General features: G+C 35.0%; 1 protein-coding gene across 8 annotated transcripts in view; it reads left to right on the plus strand.

Moving 5' to 3' along the window:
- The window catches only part of AMPH (amphiphysin), a 118046-nt gene that overhangs the window by 75847 nt on the left and 14702 nt on the right, over positions 1–27497 (plus strand). For 2 of the 8 annotated variants that reach the window (XM_039336741.1, XM_039336742.1), the window contains exons 9-17: positions 2582–2664; positions 4926–4934; positions 5862–6003; positions 13562–13690; positions 14450–14557; positions 20419–20442; positions 22182–22205; positions 22372–24033; positions 24442–24474. In XM_039336741.1, coding sequence (XP_039192675.1) covers positions 2582–2664; positions 4926–4934; positions 5862–6003; positions 13562–13690; positions 14450–14557; positions 20419–20442; positions 22182–22205; positions 22372–24033; positions 24442–24474 — 2214 coding nt within the window. The other 6 variants (XM_039336745.1, XM_039336748.1, XM_039336743.1 and 3 more) reach the window with 6 other exon arrangements.

The following is a 27497-nucleotide window of genomic DNA, read 5'->3' on the forward strand; positions in this document are numbered from 1 at the left end:
TTTCTTAAAATATGTGATTTAAAAGCCTGATCTACTTTCTTATTAAAAATCAAATATGCATGCCAACCATACAATAAATCCCACCCTTCAAGAGAAAGGATATTTTTATTTGTTAAATTAAGCCAATCGCTTATCAGAGTTAAGGTGGCTACATCATAATATAATTTCAAATTAGGTGCTTTAAGCCCACCTCTTTCTCGGGCATCTTGCAAAATCTTAAACTTTACCCTTGGTTTTTTCCCAACCCAAATAAACTTATTAATACCCTTTTGCCACTCATCCAGGTTTGCATCTTTTTTTAAAATAGGTAACATTTGAAACAAAAAAAGAAACTTTGGTAGAACATTCATTTTTACTGCTGATATTCTCCCCAACAACGACAATTGCAACTTTTTCAAGTCATTTAAATCCTTTTGTACTTTTGCCCATAATAATTCATAATTATTCTTATATAATTTTCCAATAGAAGCTGTTATATATACTCCCAAATATTTAACCTTTTTCACCATCTGAAAACCTGTAAGTTTAACTAAAATTTCATTTTCCTTATTAGACATATTTTTAGATAGCATTTTAGTTTTATTATTATTTATTTTAAAACCAGAAACTTTCCCATACTGGGATATGAGTTCCAACAAATGACCAGCTATTTGAGTCGGTTGTACTAAAGTTAAAACCAAATCATCTGCAAAAGCTCTCAATTTATACTCATTCCTGTTTACTTTTATTCCCTTAATTACTGTTGACTCTCGAATTTGAATTAACAAAATCTCCATTGTTAAAACAAATAATAATGGGGATAATGGACATCCTTGTCTTGTTCCCTTTTCAATATTAAAAGTCTCTGTCAATCCCCCATTAATAATAATTTGAGCAGACTGTTGCTGATATATAGCCTTGATAGCATGTAAAAACTTATCTCCAAAATTCATTTTCTTTATCAATGAAAATAGAAATTTCCAATCTAATTGGTCAAAAGCTTTCTCAGCGTCTAAAAATATAAAGGCACAGGAATCTGATTATTCTTATCCAACTACTCTATTAAATTAAGAATTTGTCTTACATTATATTTCATATATCTTCCTGTTATAAATCCTGATTGGTCACAATGAATCAAGTCCTTCATTACCTGCATTAATCTATTGGCCAAAATTTTTGAAAAAATCCTATAATCTACATTTAAAAGAGATATAGGTCTATAATTCTTAGGCTCAGTAAGATCTTGATCCTCCTTCGGGATCAATGATATAAACGCCCTTCTCCAGGAAGGGGGAACTTGAGCTCCCAACAAAATACTATTAAAAAACTCCTTTAATGGCTCCATCATCTCCTCACATAAAATTTTATAATGCATTGTCATCAATCCATCTGTTCCAGGAGACTTTCCCACCTTTAACTGCTTGACAGCTAAACCAATTTCCTCTGAAGTAATTGAACAATTCATCACATTTTGTTGTTCATTAGAAAGTTTAGGAAAATGCACTAATTGTAAATACTTTTCTATTTCTGCAACATGTATATTATCACTAGCATATAATTTTGTATAAAAATCTAAAAAACTCTTTTTAATCAAATTATATTGAAAAACCTCAGTGCCTTTATATTTTACTTTCTCTATAATTCTTGCTTTCTGTTTTTTGCGTAATTGATAAGCTAACCACCTCCCAGACTTATTTGCATTACAAAAAGTATTATGTTTCATATAACGCAAATTTGTCGCTACCTGGTCTGCCATCAACATATTAAATTGTGCCCTAAGCATATTTATAGCAGCCTTTAACCTTTTATCCGTTGGATTCAAAACATAAGCCTCTTCTTTTAATTTAATCTCTTCTTCTAATTCTTTACATTTTTGTATCAATTTGCCCCTTCATATGAATAAAAATTCCCTCATGTAAGCTTTACTGGCATCCCACACCATAAGCATTGAAGTTCCCTTGTTCATATTTAAAATAAAAAAAATCCTTCAAATGTTCTTTACATTTTTGTACAAACTCCTCCCGAGTAAACAAATTCTCATTCAATCTCCAGGATCTTCTATTCCCATCTTCCACAAATGGCTCCAACCACACATGGCTATGATCCGACAATGTCCTAGGAAAAATCTTGACTTTCTTAACCCTAGAAAAAAGATCATTGGTAATTAAAATAAAGTCAATCCTTGAAAATAATTGATGTCTATCCGAGTAGAAAGTATAATCTCTGTCATTTATATTCCTTTCATGCCAAACATCAATGAGTTCCAGCTCATCTTTCATATCAAAAAAACCTTTAGGTAATTTAGATTGAGTAAAAGTTTTAAAAGTACCCTTTTTGTCCTTTCTTGAGTCCAAAACTCCGTTCCAATCTCCCATCATAATAGCAAACAACAAACTCTTGTTTAGTACATTATAAGTATTAAGTGTGAAATTTTGCATTTGTGTAATTTGTAACTTGTGTGACTGTGATAATGTCCCATATTTGAAATTGTGTTTAAACTTAGTTCCATTGCATGAAAAAAATAACAGTTTTTGTTTCCTCCACCACTACTGAAATAACTTCGTTAAAATGACAGTTTTGTTGTGATGGTTTTTTTCCTCAGCTCTGCCACAAACTTTATGAGGTGATAACTAAATTGGGAGAGCAGCATGCTGACAAGGCCTTCACAATCCTTGGAGCACCCAGGTAAAAATCTTTTATCAAACTGAAGCTAAATGTATAAATAATATGACCTGATTATTAGTCAGAATAAAATAAATCAGTGGATAGTAAACAATTTGTTTATTGAATATGTGTGTTCATCTTTTATATCAGTCCTTATCTGTGCATTAAAAGGACACTAGTTGTTAGAAATTCAATATAATTTTGTAAAAGTAAATTATGTGTTAAATGCTGGAATGAGGTTGGATGTTTACTAGAGACAATTAAGGAACCCATTCTTTGCAAGTTCCACTGTCACTGGTAATTTCCAATATATGTGCAATTCAGTATGCAGTTATCTGGATTTTTCAGTTCCCCAGATTTTGGCAGCTCAAAGGAACAAAAATAAATATAGAGCTATATATGTGTACTGTGTTTGGAGATAATTTATTAATAGTGCAATGTTTTCTGAAAAAATAATTGTAATATGCATATTGAAATGCAATTTTTCATATTCCTTTTTGTAAAAATATAAATGATGGAGTGCATTCAGCTGGGAAATGAGTGGAGCCTACAGACTGAGGGAGCATTCAGTTACTGCTTTCCTTCATTGAGGTTATATCTTCTCCTGATTGTGGTCTCTGATTTCCAAATGTGGGGTTTGTGCCTTGACAGAGAGGCTCCTAGAGTTTGGTGGGAATCACACAGCCCAAATACTATGTATGGCTCCTATCAACAGTAATTTCAGCAAATTTCCTTTAAGGTGTTCTTCTGTCTAAGTTATTCTGGCAATGGCGACTCAATCTTCCATCCTAATCCAGTATTATAATCTGGACTTTTTAGAGAGATACGGCTCCTAGAGGGATACTGCTCCTTTTTTTGATTTGATAGCAACCAGATATTCCTTAGGTATAAAACTCATTCATAATAAAAAAAGAACTAATTTCTTACTTGAGACTGCAGTTCTTGAGATGATCATTTTGTAATTCATGCAATCTACCCATCTAATTAAGACGGTAATTTTATAGTTCCCTCGGTTTGCTCAATTAGTCTTAAGAACTGAAAGATCTTGGTAAGAACTGTGGTTAGTCATATGATTACAGGGATGGGGGGTATCTAGGCTCTGATCAATATCAACTGTAGATTGGGAGGCCAGAAATCATCTGGAAAATGATACTTTGGTAAAGCTACCAAGAAAACTGGATGAATGTATTCATGAAATCACTAGGAATCAAAGCTGAATCAGAAGAAACTTGTCGTTACGGTCTGCATTAGACAAGATTCAAAAGGAATACAATGTATTCAAGGCAAAATGTGGTTATTGTAGGCGCTAGCTAGAGACAAGCTTTTATTTCCTCATTGAACCTTTGCTCTTAAACTTTTACTGAAACAATCTGAAACAATTTGTCCTTTCACATGTTATTTTATTTATTGGTATGCTGTGAGCATATCTAAAGTTAGACCAGTTTCATTGATATCATAACTTTAACTATTAGTAAATAGTTAATCCTTTTCCTTCCTTCTTCAAATTTTCAATTGGGAGGAGGAGGTGAATGTTTTCAAAAAACACAAAGGAAATTAATTAAAAAACGAAAAAGTTTTCTTAATCATTTCGTTTTCTATTTCTTTATATGTCTAAGTATGATATTATTAAATGATATAATGCATAACGAGCAGTAGAATACTTAAAAAGATTAAGGGCGTGGTCAAAATGAAACTATCTTGCAAATTTTCCCCCAAGAAAAGTGTTTGCAATAGTTTTATTAGACATATTGGGAATTCTACAAGATACATTCATTATGGATTTGTTTTGTGTCATGATTGGTTTGCTAAATGACAATGTATTGATGCTATTTAACTGGCTGCATCATGTTTCCTCAACCAAGATGGGTTGGTCTTCCTTTGATGCCTACCAGCATGACTATGGGGATTGTTCAGACTGGTTTGTGATTATGGGAAGCAAAGTCTATTCTATCAGCAGGCTAGGTGAAGAATGGCTTATATAAATCTTGATTGCCTGGAATTGGGAAACCATTCAAATATTTTTAACAAGAAAACAAAATTAAAGCAACATCTAATCATTGAAAGGCTTGAAGGTGAATGAGTTCAAAACTATATTGCACTTTCTGAAAGTACATCTCTTTTGCACCAGGCATATTTGCACAGGAAATATTTATAAATCCTATGAAGTCTCTTATAGGTGTAACTTCCTTCAAAATTAGAGACAAATAGAATAAGAAAAAAAGATAACGTTTCCTTCTTTCTTTTATTAAAACTTGCTCTTTATGTTTCTTCTTTTTCCATAGAAAGAGGTGGTGAGTGAACACCAAGGTTTTTTGTATTTTAAAAATGATATTGCTCTGCTTTAGTATAGAAAACATGATTGAAATTTGAACAATCATGTATTACTTTAGTGCTTCACAGAGATGTTGAAAACCACATTTCTTCTTATTGAGTGTGATGCTTTTAGAATACAATAGCTGCATGTACCATCAAAATGTAACATTAGTATTTTTATAAATTATAAATCTTAGGAGGTTTTAGATAGCAAAATGATACTTAAATGTTTGTCTCTTTAACAATGAAACTATAGTCCAGTGAAACTTTACTAATTAAGTGACTAACTCAATGGTTTTCATTTCCAAATATATTTCTTATTATTAGCTTAAAAGCCAAGGGCTGTAATGTGTGCTTCATAATGAAATGTATATTAAAAATAGGACATGAAATAGAAATGGTAATACGGAGACATATACAGAAATGATATTTTCTAATAAAATCTGGTGAGTGTTGATATTCAGAAGTGAAAGCAAGCAATGCTATATAATCAAAGATTATACTCAGAGATGTAATCTGAATGTTGATTCTTCAGGTCAGCTCATGAAAAATGAAAAAGTAGGTGTATCTTTGTAGATGTTCATAATATTAAGCTAGAACTGTACCAAGGATTCATGTTCACTTATTTTGTATAATATAGAAAAGTTGTCTAGTACAAACAAAGTTATTAAATCACTTGTCATAGATAATAAGGATTTTCAGAATTCGGGAGAACAAGGAGCCTAAAAAATCAAAATCTAAGCAAATATAGGATTGGTTTCTAGGATTTATTGTATTTTATAGATAACATAAATAAGTTAAATATTTTTATTTTCTTATGTAAGTGGAAATCTGTAGGTTTAGAAATGTCCCCAGATGTTCCTTGAGAATAAGTATATATATATTAACATTTTGCATTCCTCTAGCGATTCTGGTCCACTCCGCATTGCAAAAACTCCATCACCACCTGAAGAGGCTTCCCCACCACTTAGTCCTGAAGCGAATGCAAATCATACATTGGCAACCCCGAGTTCTCCAGCACCTGCACGCCCTAAATCTCCTTCACAGGTAACAATTCAGATAATATTTTGGCGCTGTATCTTTTTCAAATAAGCCTTTGCTTTGTCATATGTCCACCAAACATGATAATATGTGCCTGAGTTATGCTTACATTTCCAACATCTATCTGACATATTTTTAAATATTTTTGCTAATCTTGCTGGTGGCAAGTGCCATCTACAAAACATTTTATATAAATTTTCTTTATATGAAGTTGATATTGTCAATTTATAATTTATCTCCCATAGCTTTTGCCACTTTTCTAGTTCTATATTATAATCAAAGTTTTTCGCCCATCTTATCATTGTTTCTTTAACTTGTTCACTTTCCATTTCCAAAATTAACAAAAAATTATACATTTTCTTAATTAATTTCTCATCTGAGGTTAACAAAATCTTATCAAATACAGTTTGTTCTTTATAAAATCCATACAGTTTCACATCTTTTCATATCTATTTTGCATCTGTAAATGTGTCCACCACAACAAGTTGATACCCTGATTTTCCAGTTCTTGTTTAGCTTTTAAATTCCCATCAATATTTAGAATATCTCTATATGTCCAATTTTTTTTCAAAGTCTACCAAGTTTGGATGTACAAATGCTTCAATAGTTGATAATCCCCCTGGAATTTTTAAATATATTTTAGCTTTAATTTTTTTCCCCTACTATTAACAAAGCATTTCTTATATAGTGATTTTGAAAATACTTATGAACTCTATTTTTCCATAAAAAAGTGTGCCATCCCAATTGTAAATCATGCCCCTCCAAATATAACAACCTTTTATTTCTAAGAGTTATCCATTCTTTCACCCATGTTAAAACAGATGCTTGATAATACAAAGCCCACTCCAGTAACCCAAAACCTCAATTTTCCTTAGCATCTTGTAATGTTTTCATCTTAATTCTAGCTTTCTTTCCCTGCCAAACAAAATTCAAAATTAATGAGTTTAAGTCTTGGAAAAAAAAATTCTCAAGTTTTATGAGAATTGTTTAAAATAGAAATAGAATCTTCAGCAGTACATTCATTTTCACTGTAGCAATTCTTCCTAATATGACAATTACAGATTCTTCCATCGTTCCAAGTCCCGTTTTATTTGTTTCAATAATTTTATATAGTTATCTTCTTTTATTATTGAGCATTTGGCCAATAGCTGTATACCCAAATATTTAACCTTTTTCATTATCTGTACCTCTATTTTTTCTGACATTTTTTTTTGTTTATCTGTAAGATTCTTAACTATCTTAATTTTTTCTCTATTTATTTTTAACGCCGCCATTTCTCCATACTGTTCTATCTTTCCCCATAATTTAGGGATCATCTCCAAATGTTTTTCTAAGATAAATGCTAAATCATTAGCGAATGCTTGTAATTTATATGTTTCGCATTTTATCTCCAGTCCTTTAATTTCTGTATCTTGTCTAATATTTCTATTTAAAACTTCCAAGGTAAAAATGAATAACAGTGGGGATAATGGACATCCTTGCCTTGTGCCCGGAGACTGTACTGAGAGCTTTGAGATAAGAAAAGCTCTCAGTACAGTCTCCAATCACAATCTCTTTGGCTTTCTGTTTGTTATATATTGTTTTTATCATATTTATAAATTTCTGTTCAGAGTCCATAATTTGTAGTTGCTGAGTCATAAATTGCCAGGAAACATTGCCAAATGCCTTTTGGGCATCTAAAAATATTAGTGCCAATTGTTTCCCTGGGTGTAGTTCATAGTATTCTAATACGTCCATTATCACTTTTAAGTTGTTTTTAATTTGTCTCTTTGGTAAGAAACCGTTTTGATCTGGATGTATGAATTCAACTAAGTATTTTTTCGGTCTCTCTGCCATTATAGAAGTAAAAATTTTGTGATCTACATTAAGCAGTGAAATCGGTCTACAATTCTTAATCTGCGTCAAATCTGAATCTTCTTTTGGTATTAGAGTAATGTTTGCTTCCATCCATGTAGCCGGGAGTTTAGCCTGTAACAAAAGTCCATTACAAACATCTTTCAATGGTTCACTTAGTATGTCTTGTAGATTTTTATATAGCTCCACCGGAAGCCCATCTGGGCCTGGTATTTTCCCATTTTTTTGTCTTTTTATAGCCTCTGATATTTCCATTATTGTAATCCTTTCTTCTAACATAATTTTAAATGTCTCTGGAATTTTTAGGAGATTATTTTCTTCTAGATATTGAACAATTTTCTCTCTTGAAGTTTTCTCTTTATCGTACAGTTCCTTGTAGTATTCCTTAATTATCTTTTTTATTTCTTCATTTTTGAATTGTAAATAGCCTTTCCCATCTACTAAGTTGTGAATAATTTTCTTCTCCTTCTGTTTTTTAAGTTTATAAGCTAACCATCTTCCCGATTTATTGGCATTTTCAAAATATTCTGTTATGCTCTCTTTATCTGTTCTGCCATTTTTTTTTAATCCAACAGGTTTAATTTATGTTTTATTATTTCCATTTCTCTTTTCAAAGTCTTTTTCCGCGGATCTTTTTGTAATTCTGATTCTAACTTTCCAAATTTTTCTTTTAATAGTACATATTGCTGTCTTCTCTGTTTATTTTTCTTTGCCATATATGTTATAGGTATATCTCTAAAGTATGCTTTGGCTTTATCCCATAGATTTTGTAATGTTGTATCTTCTTCATTTTCTTTAAAGAAGAATTCCATTTCTTTTTTCGCTAACTCTATAAATTCTCTTTCTTTTAATATAGATTGATTTAAAGTCCATCTTGGTCTTTTTTGTATTTCTCTCCATGTCACTTTTAAAGGGTTATGGTTTGCCCAGGTGCCTATTTCTATCTCAATTTCCTGTATATTCATCCTCAATTCAGACATCATCCAAATCATATCAATTCTTGACCAGAATTTTTGGCTGTTTGAATAAAAGATATATTGTAAATTTTGTGGATTGATTTCCCTCCAGATGTCTTGTATTCCAATTTCCTCTGCCATATCAAAAAATGTCCTAGGTAATTTTCTTCTTCCGGTTTTTCCTATTTTGTTGCTTTTATAATCAGTTGTTCCATCTACTAACACATTAAAATCTCTTACTAGACAAATATTTTGGGTACTCCATTTCTATTATTTTTCTATGTAGGCTTTGATAAAATTCTTCTTGATTGTTGTTTGGTGCATAGATTGCCACTAACCATGTTTGCTTTTGGTGTAGATATATTTCTATCATTACAATTCTTCCTTCTTCATCTGAGAATACCAATTTAGAATCTATTGTCTCTTTAATGTATATAGCAACCCCTTTTTTTGGTGTGCTGATGCATAATAAAGTTTCTCAATTTTTGAATATTCCAATAATTTATGGTGCTGTTCTTTTATATGTGTCTCTTGCAAACAAATTGTTTCTATGTTCAATTTCTGTAATTTCCTGAAGATTTTGTTTCTTTTTTATGGAGAGTTTAGTCCATTTACATTCACTGAAACAATTCCATTTTCTTTCTCCATTTTCATTTCTATTATTTATATTTAGGTCTAGTTGATCTCGTAATCCTCTGTTCTCTGGCAGTTCCTTCACTTTCACCCTCTTGTTAATCTTTCTCTTTCTGTTCTCCTATTTGTGTGGTTGCTCCTTGGGTCATCTCTTCCATTTGCTTCTGTCCCTTACTCTCACTCCTTGCTTCGAAGTCCTCTGCTTTCCAGATTGAATCCAGTTGATATTTTGTGTTGTTCCAATTTATTAAAATGCCTTCCAGCATTAGCCTTTGGCAATCAGCTTTATGGTTAGGAAATGGTAGTTCTTCAAGTGTCTCTTACTCTCTTGGGTATCTACTTTAAAACCACAATTTCTTTATTTTTGTATTGTAATGGCTCATTTCTCACTTTTCTTAGTACTTCATCCCTTGTTGTTTTCTTTATAAACCTTACATGTACTTCTCTTGGTAGTCTGTTTTTCCTTGCATAGCTTGAATTCATGTGAAATATTTCATCAATCTCCATTTGGATCTCTACTCTATCTGCCTTCAGAGCCTCTGCCAGAAGGTCAATGATCACAACTGCTATGTTTTCTTCTCTATCCTCAGAGATATTTTGGAATCTCAAATAGTGTTCCACCTTCTCCATTTCCAGAATCTTAACTGCCTCCTCTAGATCTTTATTTGCTTGTTCTAATTTTTCATTTTCTTGTAATAACATTTCCATCTTTTTATCAATGTCCTCTGATTTATTTTCAATTTTCTGGATTCTTTGTTCATTTTTAATAATCATTTGGTTTTGAACTTCAAATTGTGCCTTTATATCTAGGATTTCTTTGCTTAATTTTTCAAAGGTACTTTGTGTCTTTTCATTATTTTTTTGCATCATCTCTTGAATCGGTTTTAGTGAGGCCTGCATTTCATTTTGGGCAGTGCTTATTTTCTCATGTTGCAACATTGTTTCAATAGATCCCTGGGTTGTTGGACTAAACTGTCCCACAGAGGGTGCAGAAGAAGTTTTCTTCATAAGTCTAGTAATGTTTGATGTACTCATTTTACAGCCCACAATCTTGAGCTAAAATCCAAAATGCAAAAGGAGCCAGCTATTTTAGGCCAAATCCACCTCCTCCAGTCAGGTCTTCTATATAAAGCATTCACTTTCTCCAAATAGTGTCTGTCTAGTTTTAGCCAAAGTCAACAAATATATCTATGAGAAGTCTTTTCCCTTGTAATTTCATGCCAAGGTACTTTGTTGTTTGCAGGTGTCTTTCAAGGTCATTGTTTTGGAAACACTTTTTTCTTTCTTTCTTTTTTTCCACTGTTTGTTGGTACTGTTGTTTCTTCTTTCGCCACTAGATGTCCGCCTATGCTCATTTATCAATATCTGATATTCTTTAAGGTGCTTTCCCCCTTTTGTAGTTACTCGCCGCCTTTAAATTAATTCTTCTGGGGGTCTTTGCTTTTCAGCTCTTCCCCATCAAGGGCTCAACATTTTATAGTCCACAAGGAGAATAAAAAAAGCTCTAGCTCAGCCAGTCTCAGCATGCTGTTGAGAATCAGCTGTTTTGCAGAGCTTTCCTTCTGGCTGGGGACGACTTGGGCTGCCTCGGCTCACCTGGCAGCCTTTCTTCTGCCCTTTCAGAGGGGTTCTTCAGTTTGCTCCAATCGACAGCTGCCTGATCTGAGCTCCTGGAGTGTCCCTCCTTCATTGCCCCTCCAGGGCAACTTTCCGACCCTTTAAGGGTAACTGGGCAAAGCGAAACTGGACTGGGAAGTCGGGGTGCCAGCTTCTTCCATCTGTCCCGTCGGCGACCAAACCGGAAGTTGGACTCCTCTTCACTCATGATTATTTTAAGAATCTTGACTCAGGCTCTCCTGAGATCAACAACATTTTAATAGCCAATGCTATATAGATTCACTTTGATTGCTAGCCATTATTTTTCTCACTTCTCAGAATAATTTTTCTTTTATGTCTTCCCATTTCTTCTTCCTTGCCAGCCCAACAGAGGCCACTTTTACCTATAGGAAATACTACTTATAGTAACATTACGAGAGCCAGTGCTATCTCTCATACGCTCAGTATGTACTTACCTAAATAGAATAATTGTAAAAATACTTAAAAGGAAATTTAACTAATGTTCAAAGATTTCATAATCCAAAAACTGATCTAGAAAATGTGTAAAAATTGTCCTGCTAAGGATTTCACCATTCCAGGATGGATAAAATATTAATGGCATGGTATCCATGGGGAAAAACACTCTGCAGCTATTCATCCCTATTCCACACTGTTGGGTGAGGTTCTGCTTTTTCCTTACCAATTGTAATATTAACTTCATGGAAGACTCACATTTGGTTTCCAGGAGATTTCTATCCCCGTGAGCAAATCACACCTGCAAGAAAGAGAAGAAAATACCAGCACAAAAAAGGATAGTTGACTCAAGGCTATATGGTGCCCACACTGACTGGTGGCATTTCCTTCTGTCATAGTTAAGATTTTCATTTTAAAAATGATTCAAAAGGAGGAGGAGCATGTGTAGCCTTAAGTTTTGGCACCCAGTGCCTGCTTGGCTTTCTGCTAAAGCCAGCCTTGCTTTGAAGATATAGTGCCAGAAGGGGATAGTCCTTCAACATGCCAGTAGGAATTCAGCAGATAGCTAACTCTTCCGTGTGCCATGAATTGTCCAGATGGGAAGCCCAATGGTGGCATAAGGAGTTTGATCCTGACTGGCTCAAGATTGACTCAACCTTCCATCCTTTCGAGGTTGGGAAAATGAGGACCCAAATTGTTGGGAAAATATGTTGACTTTGTAGACTTCCGGTTTGCCGACACAGCCACCATGGACATCTGGAAGGTGAGATCTGTCTTCTCCGTCCAGTTTTGAATCGCTGGGGGACCCTGGAAAGGGCCCTGTAGGGGCAACCAGCAAGGAGGGGATCTCCACTTAATTGTGGGACAGCAGTAGCCCTTCCGCTCGATCCAGGGCAATGCTCCAAACCAGTGGATGAAAGACCGACCATAGCAATATGGCTTGTCACTAGGCTGCAGACAGCCAAAGTCACACTTACCACCAGGCAACTATAAAGCAGACTGGGTGAGAACTACCTCTCTTAAATCCTAACTATTTTTTCCTGCATAAGCTGATTAAAGTACTTTCCCCCCTATGGAGAGGAAAGGGAGATTTTATCCCTCCCTCTAGAAACAGCAGCGAATGATTATCCAGGGAATTTAAAACATTGCAATAACAACCTGATCCTAAATTTGAATTTTATTTCTTAAAGTTTGTGGACTAAAAGATTTTCTATTCTTACTGAAGATCTGGGTAAGAAAAAGAAGCAAAATTGAAAAGATTATAAAAATATTGGATTCAAAAGAAAACTTTAAATTAGGGGCAACATCTTGTGGCTAAACCTGATATTACAATTTATTATTGCTTAAAAGAGATTTGGTAGACAACCCAGACAATAGATAAGACCTATGCAACCTTGAGACATTAGCTGTAAGAAGCCCAGCTGTGTTCCATACTCAGTGATAAAAAAAAATTTCCTGCATTTTTTTCCTGCATTCTCTGATTGTAAAGCTTTCAACCTAATACACTACTAAGAGAATATGGATGAAGATCAGGAACAGATTTTCTTTATGTTGAAAACAATTCATCAAACTATTCTAACAGCTACTGATGAAATAAGAGGTTACAGAAAAGAACAAGATGCCAGCCCAGAGATACGAACTCAAACTTTGATTACAACTAAAAAATTAACTACACAGAATATAACAGAAAAAGTGGAACAATTAAATATTATGACAGAAAACTCAACTGATCAACAAATACATTCAATGGAAAATCCAGAAAAGGGACTAATAATATGGAAAAGGGAAAAGACTTTCTACATAAATCAGAAGAAACCTGAGGATCAAGAAAAAGAATAGATTGAAGAAAAGATAAATAGTTCAGAACAACCACGGTGAGATGGAAAAATGGAGAGACAATTTGTTAGTCCTCTCAAAAAAATGGCAATCGGATGGGTTTTTCTACATCACACCTAAATGATATAGAAATTGCTAGTAAAAAATAATTATTACTGTGTTGTATACTTTTGATATATCATTTAATCTTTCAAACATACTTATTTTTCTTTCAGCTGAGGAAAGGGCCTCCTGTCCCACCACTGCCTAAACTCACACCAACGGCAGACATGCAACAAGAAAATATCATCAGTTTATTTGATGATAACTTTGTTCCAGAAATAAATGTGACAACTCCTTCACAGGTGAGTCAAGATTGAATGGTATCAATCTTCTTCAGTGTGTATTCAACTTGTACACATTGTTCATCCTGAACCAAAAGGCCTTGGCAATGTTGACTGGGAACCCTGGAAACATTTTTTTGAATGGAGATGATAAGAATGGTGTCAACCTCCAGCTCGAGTATCCAAATAAAAGTCCAGGATTATTTTCATTTCTGAAAAGCTTACTGGTTTGTTGAATATATGGCACATACAGGCTGGGAAACATGGTTCTAGTCACTGACAAAATATTTTCCATTAATTTGAAACTGTTTTATACATTTAGGGATGAAACCTCTAGATAATGCTCACAAAAACCTGGTGAAGTTTGGTAGTGAATCCCACAAACACTCTGGGTTTGGATAAGCATGACTAAATTTTGTTCAAGATTATCACTGGTTATGTAAATGTACATGATCCTTAGTCCTAACAGATTGTATTTATTTAAAGGAAAATACACACATGATGAAGTATTAACTGAATCTAAGCTTGGGGCTAATAAAATCATTCATGAATTCCTCACAAAATGGCTTGCATGAAACAATTGAAAGCTAATTCGGAAAAAGTTTGCTATCTTACCCATTTTCTATTATATCCATGGCAACTTTCTATATTCTGAATTGACTAATGCCACTGGATTCCAATCTCTTTCCTTATTATTTGCCCTGATGTATATTTTATGAGGTAAATTATTTGTACATTCCAATTAAACATGATGTTTAAAAGATGTTTATATTCCAACAGAATGAAGCTCCTGATGCTAAACAAGAAGAGTCTTTGTTAGATTTGGACTTTGATCCTTTCAAGCCTGATAATGCATCTACTGTGGTGGCCCATTCCCCAATGTCTCAGGTATTTTTAATGTGTGTGTGTGTGTGTGTGTGTGTGTGTGTGTGTGTGTGTGTGTGTGAGAGAGAGAGAGAGAGAGAGAGAGAGAGAGAGAGAGAGAGAGAGAGAGAGAGAGAGAGAGAGATTATGATACTATGTGTCCCATAATCAGAGTTGTTTTATACCACAATCCTGTGGGAACCTAGAAATGCAGTTTTAATTTATTAAAAGCAAGTTGTTGACTCTTACATTAAGGGTTATAAAGAAATGTAATAATTAAAAGGAAATTTTGATGTGGTTGGCTAATATAATTTGCAGTGATTGGTAATGGCTTAGGTCAGTGATGGCGAACCTTTTAGAGACCGAGTGCCCAAACTGCAACCCAAAACCCACTTATGCATCATCGGATGCCGGGTGGGTGTGGCCATTGGATGGGTGTGGCTGCGGTGGTAACAGAAGACAGGGTGGGACTAAAAAGTTCAATCAATCAATTCCAACTTTGCAAGATCTTTTTTTTTCCTGCGAGAAGTTGAAATTGACTGATTGATTGAACCATTTTTTTTTGTACACGGCGGTGGAGGCCTAAAGCAAAAAGGGTTTATAAAACCCAGCTGAATGCCTAGGACTGGGGCGACGGCGCACCTGCCCACAGAGAGGGCTCTGAGTGCTGCCTCTGATACCCGTGCCATAGGTTCGCCACCACTGGCTTAGTGATGTCTTGCAGAAGCAGACAAAATTATACAAAATAGGCTTAAAATCAATATGAAAAATGTGCAAAATTTTAGCCAGTTTACAAAATGTATGCTGATTACAGAATTCAGAATTTTTCTTAGTGTTTAGCAACATATATCTGAAATGAAGTGAATAAGAGAAAGTATTGAGTAATGTGAGGTTAGTCTCGATAAGAGCCAGAGTAAACATGTAGCTTTGATGCCACATAGGGCTGCATGTCTTATTTGGAAACATAACAGATTATTTAGTCAATCCAAGTTCCAGGTTTCCCAAAGCACTTCACTTTTATATTTTATTAATGGACAGCTAACATTTCCACCCTATAAGTGTTAAAAGAAGTCTTAACAAAACACCTGTCCTTAACAATAGGTTTAAATTAAATATTTGTTTCTGAAACCTGGAGCCACTGACATTTAAAAATGCACTATTGTACTTTGTTTCACAAATCATGTAAGAAAGTAGCCTTCTATAGGCTTGACCAAAGATCTGATTGTCTACTTACATCTGATATTTCAAAAAAAATGATTGCAAATTTTTCTCCTTATATTGTGTATATTTTGTGTAGGTGTGGATGTGGGCTTGTGCATCTGCATGCATGCATACCATCAGATCAGGTTTTGACTCCTGGGCACAAATCCCTGCAGTTTTCTTAGCAAAATTTCAGAAGTGGTTTGCCATTGTCTCCTTTCTAGAACTGAGAGAGAGTGATTGGCCCAAGGACATTGTGCCTAAGACCCGATTAGGACTTACAAGTTTCTAGTCTGATTCTGTAGCTACTATACCAGTTGCTCTCTACTCTATAATGCCAATTTTGCTAATGTAAATCAATGTAATAGAAAAGTTTGTAGAGAACTGAAACAAGATGTACCATTCGTATACATGAATGGTAATAGATTACAATTTCAAAAAGATTTTTTTTTTAAAAAAAAAAAAGTCACCTCTGCATATAAAAGCTTATATTGAATTATGATTTCCCACCTGGCCAGTAACTTTTTTATTTTTTATTTTTATTGATTTGAGATGTTATAGTTTACGTTTTGGTATAAAATGAAAGCAGAAAATAGCTTACAGAAAATTGAAAACTACAAAATCATCATAACATTATAAATCATTAAAAAGCAAGCATAGACCTAATAGGGAATCAAACTAAAAAAAGATTCAGTGCAATAAGATATCTTCCCTTTTAAAACCACCCATTTTTCTATTTCTATGTATCTGTATACTGAAGACCTTGAGGACCAAGAAGGACATAGGCAGTATGAGGTGTGCAAGGCTCAAGTCAATTAGCAAAGGCCTTCAAACCTGATGTATGGGACAGGGAGGAGAAACATTATAGTGCAATTTGAGCTGGCACTATAAATAAGCTGAAGCTTGTTATAGTAAATGGTCTGATACTGTCAAACCTCCCCTTACACTTGAGGACAATAAAGAAGTATCTGAGAGGTTTAAAGGCATCATGGCAGAATTAAAACAGGCCACAGTTATTAATACCTTCAATTTGCATATATAAATTGATTTTTAGTAAATGAAATTTTTCATATTATCCAGGAAAAGAATACTTTACCCTGACATGATCCCACATAGAAAGAGCTGTTAAATTTACTTCTTAAAAAGGTTGTTTTTATGATAGATGTTCTTGATTACATACACTGTGATTATCTTATACTCTGTGAGTATGCAGAGTACATATTAAAATATATTTAGAAATGAAACTGTGATAGAATTGAGAAACTAAAATTGAAGAATATGTGGCATTCACAGAAGTTTAAAAATTCAAGCAGGAATAGTTTCCTTAAATAAAACATATCATATAACAAGACAACCTAGGATAACTTAGACACTATTTTTGAAGAAAAAGAGAAAATATTTTTTTAAAATCTAAATGGCCCAAATAGAAATGAGCAATAATCACAGATGACCAAAGTATGATAGAAAATATTTAATTAGAGCTGGGGGGGGGGGGGAAAGAGAGGAGGAAGGAACGGGGTGGGGGTGGGGGGAGAGATTAAAATGCTTTTTTCTCACAATGTTTTTTTCTTTATCTTTTTTGTTTTTGTTTTAAACTTTTTTATAATCTATTTTTAGCCATCAGATTTTTATTTCAACTTTTGCTATATAGGCAATTCTCGACATAAAACCATTCATTTAGTGTCTGTTTGAAGTTACAACAGCACTGAAAAAAGTGACTTATAACCAGTTTTCACACTTAATGACTGTTGTGGCATCCCCATGATCACATGATCAAAATTGGGTTGCTTGGCATGTATTTCTGAGAGTTGCACCATATAATCTTCCTGGATGGTTTCCGACAAGCAAAGAAACCAGATTCACTTAACAATTGCATGATTTGCTTAATAATTGCAGTGATTTGCTTAATGACTGGGGCAGAAAGTTCATAAAATGGAGCAAAACTCACTTAACAACTGCCTTGTTTAGCCACAGAAATTTGGGGCTCAGTTATTGTCATAAGTCAAGGATTACCTGTAGCGTAAATTTCATTTTTTTATAACAAGTTTTTATTGGTTTTCCAGTTTTACACTTAAGTATTTGGAAAGCAGCGTGGTGATTGGGTAGTCAATAGTACAATAACAAAATCTTTAGTGCATATCTCAGGTTACATCATCAAAAAATTCCTTCTCTATTTCCCTTAACATTTACTATATCATATTTAAGCTAGTAGATTTCTAGTTGTAACAGGGTTAGTTAAATCATTCATCCTTATATTTTTGCTTATATATAATCCATATCCTGTATTTAAATTTTACCTAATTTTTAATTAAAATATTCCAATTTAACCTTTAACATCCATAGTATTTAAATTCCAGATAACCCAAATTTCCTTTATTTCACTCCATAAAAATTATAATAACTAAAATATACCTATTGCTTACTTGAATATATTTTTATTTTATTTCATAAACAGTTTCTATTTCTCAATCTAGTACATCACTACTTACTAATGGAATATCCTTCATTGTCACAAATCCATCATCTGTGCTGTCTGGGCAAAACAATGATTCAAAGCTATTCCCTAATAATTAGTTTTCATTTCCCTTATAGATCTAAATCCTCAATATTAGGCCGATTAATCCCTTTTTTTAATCATTTCCCAACAATAGTTAAATCTAATAATCGTATTTCTCTTCATCTCAGAAATTTGCTTTAGCCCGTCAGTTGAGACTTTAGGATGTTCTCTAATAAATCAAAAGACCCCATTTTTTAAATGTAACTCTCGCTTTCTTTTTATGCCAACCAGGCCTCCATACCAATGCCTCTAGTCTAGATCCTTAGATAGATCTCCCTTCTTTCTTGTATATGTTATTTGAACCAAGGGAAACCATCTAATTATCAATTTTCCAGAGGAATTGGCCCATTTATGGTCATTAAGTTGTTGCCCTGGTAGCCCAGATCCCCATATTTGCTCTAAGATATTTGTCTTCAATTCAATATGGTCTTGTTCCTCAGGTTTCTTCTGGTCTAGGTAAAAAGTCATGTCCAATTTTATGGTTGTTATTTGGTTGTCTAGATTTTCAGTAGGTTGTACTTGTTGATCTTTAGCACTCTCCATCTTGGTATTTCTTTCTTCTGCTTCTTTGTTTTTTGAGTTATAGGTTCTTTAGTTGCAGTCAGGATTTGGTTATCTGGATTTTCAATATGTTGTATTTGTTGATCTGTAAAGTCCTCTGTCTTAGTATTAATTTCTTCTGCTTCTATTGTTTTTTGAATTGTGAGTTCTTTTATTGTAGTCAGGGTTTTACTTTGTAGCTTTAAGCTGGCACCTTTGTCTTTCAGTCTAGCTTTAATTATCTCCATGGCTTCAAAACATTTTTCAAGTATAAGTTTATAGTTAAGTGAAGTTTGTCGCTGGTCCTCCTCCATTTCTGATGTAGTTATAGATAGTCCTTTAGTGAAGGCTATTTATAAAATGAAAGTCAGTAGGTATTCACCTCCACAGTCCTAAAGAGAAATTTCCCCACCCAATTGTTCTCTCAGCTTGTAATCTCTTTTAGATAATACCAAGGCCAGATCTGGGCTCTGAGCAGGTCTTTTTGTCAGGAATATTCACTTGCTGTACCAGGTTTTGCCACAAGATGTCCTTGATAACATTTACAAATTTTCAAGTCCCTGGCTAGGTTTTTATCCAGTTAGGTTTTTTCCTCTTTTTTAGGAGTAAATAGAGTAGCAAATCCCTGTAAAAATAGGAACTTTTTGGGTCCCAGAATATCAGACAGAAGCAAATCCAATTATTTAGTTAGTAGATCTTTTCAAGGCTTTATGTCCCCTAGGTAGTCAAAAGCCGCCATTTTAGAGGGTGGGAGGAAGACGTTCCCTTCCCTCTCTCCTCACAGGGGGAAGAAATTTCCAGAGGCTTTTTACAGGAAGAATACTTGGAGTGAAAGGAAGGTAGAATCTCACCCAATTCCTCCGCGGTGCTTTCAAAGTGCTTGTTAGTGATTTTGGCCTCGGCTGGTAGCAGCTTGGTGATGAGCCATAAATGGCTGATCTTTTCCCTGTCAGTTCGAAGAGTTGCTCAGGATCAAACAGGAGGGCTGCCGTCCTTCCACAGTTGCTCAGGAGTCCTCTTCATGCTCATCGCCCTCCAGGGTGACTTTTGAGCCTTTTCAGGGTCCCCCAGTGGGAGAAAACCAGACAGCAGAGGGAGCGATCACCCTGCACGTCCGCCAGAGGCATGATCGCAAACCAGAAGCCACGTAAATTTCATTTTATGTATGCCTGTGTATTCTTTTTCTTTTTTGTTTGTTGCTATTATTTTATTTTCTTAATTTTAAAAAAATGATTAAAAATAAGGAATGTGATTATTCAGTCAGGTACATTATGGCTATCAACAATGCTTTTGAGAGCTACTGGTTTGCCACAAGTGAGGGTTTAACAGTAAACCTCTTGGAGAATTATACTTTTAAGAGATAAAAGTTGGAATTCCTTTTCAGTGGATAAAACAAATATAAATGTTTGGAATATGGTGTGGAGTGGACTAGTATGCACCCAGATCCATTGCTCTAATCTATAACTACTTTTTTGCCAACTTTGGTTAAGCACATGTATAATCACATTATTATCTAATTATGCTTTACAGCACATAAAAAAGATGTACAAATGAGGTTTTGAACATTGTCCTTCTTTCCCCTTCTCAGACGCTACCCTGGGATCTGTGGACGGTATGGTTGGTTTTTATTTCTTTTTATCTTGTTCTTGTTTTGTATTTCAATGGTAACTTCAATGTGCAAAATATATCAATACAAAAAAGTTGACTAAATTTTGCAAGGCAAGTTATGGAAAGGAATAAGGAAGGAAGGAATACGTAACAGTTAAAGATTGCTTTCTGTACTCAGATTTTAATTTAATTTGAGAAATCTATGAGGACGCCTTCTGTATTTTTGTAGTAGCCTCAACATTTTGAAATTATCTTGCTTTAAGAAGAAATTAAATATGCCATGCAGGATTATTTAATAGAGGCAAAATAGTATTTGTTGATAATCTACAAATAATATTTACATCGCCCTCTTAAACTATAAATTATTCCACTAATATGTGATGACAAAATTTAAGAATATAAACTGCTTTAATGTTAAAGAGTTCTGAGTATTGTAATAATTTCTATGTAGATACTAATTTTAATACTGACAGAAATTATGCTGATATGGAAACTCTACGGTTTTTTGTTTTCTTTATTGTGAATTACAGAAAACAATTTAATGAATTCCACACTGATGGAAAGTTTATGTAGACTCTTTGGTTACATTAACGTTCATCCACAAATTACTGATACAGATAAATTTGTAAATGAACATTAAACAAATGTAATTCAAAAGAAGATCATGTTATTAAATTAATTGGTTTTATTGGTTAGAATAGTCTCTACCCAATGGAAACCATCTTTATCTGTATTTCAGACTGACCATGAAACAAAAACTTGAAACATTTTAATTACTTCCAGTTACATACACACACACACAGACACACACACACACACAGTCCCCAATCTTCAAATCTAGAAATAAAGCTGTGGTGGGATTCAGCCAGTTTGCACCACTTCAGCAGAACCAATAGCTAATTTTTTGTTGCCCAGGCCCAGAATGGACTTCCGGAAGCAGCATCCACACAGAGAATCAGTTGTTCACATATTTGAATCCCACCACTGCTTAAAAGTCATTTTATTGGTTGAACAGGCTGATGCTCATTATTCCTCCCTCTAACATGGACTGTGTCTTGGCTTTGCTGCTGCATTGTCTCAATTTGTAATACCTTCTTAGTGTTCTTTGAGCTTGATTGTTTCTTTACAAACATTTTGTTTCCCAGCTAAGTAGCATATTCAGTATAAAAAGGGAGACGGGTTTGCTCTATTTATATACAGTAGATTACTTTGTTAGTAATGGTGAAGGTTTTGCTTTCTGGTTGGTAGTTCCTTGTTTGGTCTGTTTTCTGTTTGATTGTTTGACTGACTTGATAGTTCCTCAATTAAGGTATTGTTTCCTGATTGATTGTTTGTCTGGGGTTAATCCTGGGTTTATCCTCTTATTGGGTGATTGATTGCTAGTAAGGCATGTTCTGGTCTTTTTGTTTCCTTTTTAACTTTTTTGAATCTTTTGACTAGTATGTAAATGTTGTTTATTTCTATGTGCCTGTTGCTGACTGATTTCTTTGAGTACTAAGTTTCTAGGAATTTCTGAGCATTTTTGGATTTGGATTGAGCTGGGATGATCCCAGTTTCCAAGTTGAAAATATGGTTAAATCTGTTCAAGTATTGTGAAATTAAGGCATTTTCATTGTGTCTTCTAACAGCTAGTTGGTGTTTATGGATGCACTCCAGGTCTTTTGGTTTATTTAACATGTTTCTTTTCAGTGAGATATCCTCTCCATTTTCTCTTATCTTTTTTCATATTTTCTTTCCTCACAGACCAATAATGAGATGGTTCAGCCGGTAAGTAGTTGCTTTTTTCAAATGTAGATTTCCCTTACAGATATTATAAATTGTATTAATTCCTTAATTTAGTCAGTTAATTTTGAGTTCTATATGTATTTTCTCCCTGAGACCATCTTTATCTTGCTCATCTTGTTTTTTTCTTTACTTTCCTACCTATTTAAAGCCTGATTCTCCAAAAAGTCTTTCCTTGTATAACCTGGTCATGGAGGAAAATCCAGACAGTGGGTCAGCAGAAGATCTTAACAAGTCCCAAACTGATTTAGGTTCACTCAATGTGGGCCTAGAGCCAGATTCCCTCAAGGAGGCAGCCAGTGAGGGCCAGGAAAGAACTGCTGATGGTCCCATGCCTTTTCTTCAGGCAGAGGAAATCTCAGCAGAATCATCTGTTATGCTAGCTACTCCTATTTTGCCTGCTGTAAGCGAGCATGAGGATGGGACATCATGGACAGCTTATGCAAATGAACATGAAGCCACTTTCTTAAGACTATGCCTGGAGATTAGTCATAGTGGAGACGATGGCACTGATCTGGTGGAGAGTAACCAGCTTTTAGTGAGTGAAACTTTGTCTGAGAAGTCTTCAGTGAAAATTGACAGCTTTTCGGATGCAGATTTGACAAAAGAGGCAAATCTGGGCTTAGAAGATTCTTTCTGGACAAATACGGACCCATGTGAAAAGGTAAACATCAGAGGTGCTAAACTCAAGGAGTTCAGTAAATCCTTCGATGAAATTGAATGTCTTAAGGCCTTAGGACAACCAGATAATGAAACTGTAAAAAAGACTAAGGTAGAAATTAGACAAGATTTAGAATGCACCAATGGGCAACGAGAAACTGATAGTTGTCCCCAGAAATTTGATATAGAATTTAATAGGGCTGATATGGTTAAGGAGATAGTTGAAAGAGATTTCAAGAATATGAGCAGCTTTACAGCTCTTGAACATAATAGACTTGAAATGGAGAATGCTTTGTGTTCACTGAATCAGGATCCTGAAGAAACATGTGAGGGTAAGAGGGCCATAAAATGCACACAGGAAAATGATATGACAAATATTACAGGAATGCCTAATCTCCAAGTCAAAGATAAATTTTCTACAGAGATTGGAAATCTTGGGTATGATTTTGAAGCAAAAGAGGCAGAAGAGCTTTGCAAAAAATATGAAGACTGTGGCCTCAATATCTCTCAAGAGAATAAAGATATTGAATGCCAAGTTACCTTTATATCCCTTGACAAGGATATGACTCTGCAGCATGGGTTTGAGAATCCAAGTAATGCATATTTCAGTAGTTCTGAGTTAGAGAATATGGAAGGTGAATTGGCAGATAGGGAAATGTTTTGTGTGTCTGAAGAAGCTAACTTTGGTTTACCCAAGGTGTTGGAGACAGAACCCTGGGATGACAGCTGGGATCCTACATTTAGTTCTGATTCTTTTTTCAGCCAGTCAAATAGCTATGATTCCTGTCCCTTTCCTCCCACACAAGACTCTCTAGATGAAAACATGGACAACCTATGGCCAGGTTTCATGCAAGATTTAGGAGAATTAAACAATAGCTGGGGGACTGCTTGTGTAATGACGAGTCAGCAGAATCAGGAAGCATCTTTACAGCAAGGATCATCTGGGAAAGAGACAAACATTAACACCTGTGGATCAAACAAGATAAGTAGCCCATTGATTCTGTTCCAAATGGGAAACTCTGGAAAGGCTAGCACTGGAAACTTCACTAGTCCCAAAGAAAATGAGACCAACAGCTCAGATTTATCTGAAGATGAAATTGCTAACCGGAGATATGGATTGTTATACCAAGAAAATGAGGCTGATAAAGAAGAGGTACCTACCATATTATATAGTATAGTTTAGAAAAGAAAGATTCCCTAGGAGGTGATATTTACCTTTATTTAACCTTGTATTTTATGAATAGTCCTTATATTTCCTTTGCTAATCTGTGTAGTCATGCATTCATGGCATAATTCAACTATGTAATTATGCTAGGTTGACCACAAAGAAATTGACTGTTGAATATGCCATCTTATTTTATACTACATCTTGTTTTGAAATGTTGCTTTTAGATAGTTTATGTTGCTGGCATCTTTTCCAATTATCAATGTGTTTCATTGTGCTTTCTTTTTATTTTTTATTTTATTGTCATTCTTTCCCTTCACTTTAAAAGATGTTTATGTTTGGGCCATGTACAAACAAGACTTTGATATTAAAATATGTCCTTCTAATTTGGCCTAGGCATCAAGCAATGCTTTTAATGGATTTGCACAGGTAAGGAGTAACTTTATTTTATTTATATATCTATTTATCTAAAATATTTTTATAGCCACCCATCTTAAAACACATCTCTGGGAGCTCAGAACAACAATAAAACCCTAGATCCATTTTTAAAAAAATAAAACAAAAATTTATCACCTCAGTGATTGCCTTTGGATGCCTCAACAAACAACCTAAGGCATCCTTACTCTATCCCAGAGTAAAAAGTCAGGTCTTGATGGCCTCCCAGAAGACTAAAAGGGTTGGGGCCTCCTGGAAAGAGGGTGCACTATAAAGTAGGGGAAGCCATGGAAAAGCACCTTTGAGAAGTCCTCATAGATAGCAATATTTCAGGGAACACAACTGGAGCATGCTTATCCTATTTTATCCAGCAGATACTGTCAGGGACAAGCCATCTCACAAATAGTTCCGGTGCCATGTAGGGCTGTAAAAGTGATATCAGAGTCTTTAATTTCTCCTGGAAGGAAATTGCTTGGGCAACACAGGTGTAACATAGGCAAATCTTGAAGCACCCAGCACTATGTGTGCCCATGTTCTGGACCAATTGCAACTCTTGGGTAGTCGTCAAGGGCAGCCCCGTGTAAATATATTGGAGTAGCACAAACAGGAAATGACTAAGATATAAGTAACAGTGAGTAAGGCTTCCCAATCCATGAAAGGATACAATTTGCACTCAAGATGAATCTATGCATAGCTGCCAATTGCTAATTGAGCAGGATCCATGAGTCCAGGAGGACCTCAACTGCACAGACGTTCAACCAAGAAAGTGCTACCTTATCAGAGTAAAACATGAATATCACCAAACCCTGGGGAAGGGGGGGAACCAAAAACATTCTATCTTATTAGGGTTGATGTTAGTTTTTCCTTATCCAGACAGACTCTAGCACTGCAATAGAATCCTTTGCCCTAGCAGGAATGAAGATATGTATCCTGTGCCATCAAATGACCTCATTGAGCAATTTCATGTAAATGTTAAGGAGGAGAGGTGAGAGACCTCTGAGGCACCCGCAGTGGAGGGCCTGATCTCTCCCCATAATACTGACCGGAGCCAGCTGTAGAGAAAGGAGAACACTGCAAAACAGTGCCTCTCACTGCCAGCCCCCAAAGCCTGTCTAGAAGGACAGCATGATTGATGATATTGGAACTTTTGAGAGATCCAAAAGTAGAATAGTTCCATCACTTTCATCCTGAGCCCGCAAAGGTCATCAGCAAGCATGACATGCTGTATCAATACTGTACACCAGCCTGTACCTACAATAAAAAGACTACAGATAAACCATTTCATTCAAAATGCTTTGAAACTGAGCACCAATGACTTTGTCAACAAATTCCCCCCCCCCCAAGGGAGATTGGACTGGATGAAAGCTGTCTCATACAATTGGGTCCAAAGATGGCCTCCTGAGAAAGAAGCATAGTACTGCCTCTTCAAGGCAGGTTGCATCACCTTCTCCCACAAAGGAGCATAAACCACCCCTTGGACCCAATGACATGCCACTTCCCAGAAGGACGTAGCTGACCAGCAAAGGCATGAGTCCAGTAGAGAGATGGCTGAATTCAACCCCAATTACAAGGACCCTGCTCACTTCCTCAGAGTGAACCAGTTCAATTCTTCTCAGAAAAACGGATTCAGTCATATCTCAATCACTTCCAAAGGATCTTCCCAGCTAGAGTCCAACACTGAGCAACTTTGTCTTACAGATGTCAAGAATATTTCTCACAGTGGTCCTACAAGAGCAGCCCCAGCTCTTCTTTATCCCATCACACCTGGTCACCCAAAACTAGGCCAGTGGGTATCTATCTGCAGATGCAATAAGGTGTTTTATTTGAGACAGAATTTTAAAATTACCAAAGGCCATTGCTTGAGTGTGGTACAGTAAAGCAGATTTTCTGATCTGGAGCCCACACAGACATATTGAACTACATTCTATCACCCCCCAGCAAATGGGATCTAGAGATGAGGGAGTTGTAAGCCAACTTCACCAGAAGGCAGTGGGTTATAAAATACATAATATAATGGCAAATTCAATAGAATACTTCACATCTAGATATCAGTAATTCATTAGATTTAGAGGTGTATGGGTTTTGGATCTAAAGTAGGCTCCCTTACTGCACCTGTTAGGAATTCATTAAGGCCCTGCCTTTCCTGGACTTGTACAACAGTCTCAAAAAATGCTATCTGGGTTAAAAAACAGTAGAGAAGTAATAGTGGTCTGCCTTCATGCCACTGTCTCAAATATTTATTGCCCTAAGTCTGTGTGGCTGCCATACTGATCCAGGAAAAGATACCAGTTCTTTAAGAAGTCAGAATCATTTCAAATGCTCACATCAAATCCAAATATTACATACCTCTAAAATTTAAATTTTTTAAAAAAAATTTGCTTTAAATTTGCTTCCATAAAAACACTGGAAATACATATATTTAATGTGTCCCCCCCTATTTAACACTATTATTCTTTGTTAAATTAATGTGCATTAGTTGGCCATCACAGCCAAGCTGAGAGGTATTGTGGAGCTTGGTGTTTTGTTAAACAAGACCATCTTGTTGCCTTACATCTTTAAACTTAAGGCCTCCAAATTGCACTACATTAGATTCCAAATCTTAGCTAAGATGGTGTATCAGGTTATACAAACCAGTCAGCTATTATTGCCCATAATGTTATTCATAAAATTAACAAAAACTGCAGTTTGATTAAAGATACTCAGCCTAGGATCATATGAAGACTCTACAAATAATTTTTGACTTATGACCATAATTGAGCCTGGAATTACAGTTATAAATTGTGCCAATCATTAAGTAAGTGGCCACATGACCATGCCTACTTGTACAACTTTTTTTGTAGCAGTCAGTTTATTTCTAGAGGGAATGTTTTTGCAAATCTCAGCCCCCAGATTTCATACTAGAAGCCTGCTAAACTCACCAAGAACCATAAAAAAATGATGTCAGTTATCAAATGCTGGGAAAATATTAAATTAAATAAGAAGACAAAATTAGAATTGTATGTTTTGGGGAATAGTTT

Source organism: Crotalus tigris, unplaced genomic scaffold (genome assembly GCF_016545835.1).
Source record: "Crotalus tigris isolate CLP2741 ecotype Arizona unplaced genomic scaffold, ASM1654583v1 scf7180000017666.379230911805:20528666, whole genome shotgun sequence".
NCBI lineage: Eukaryota > Metazoa > Chordata > Lepidosauria > Squamata > Viperidae > Crotalus > Crotalus tigris.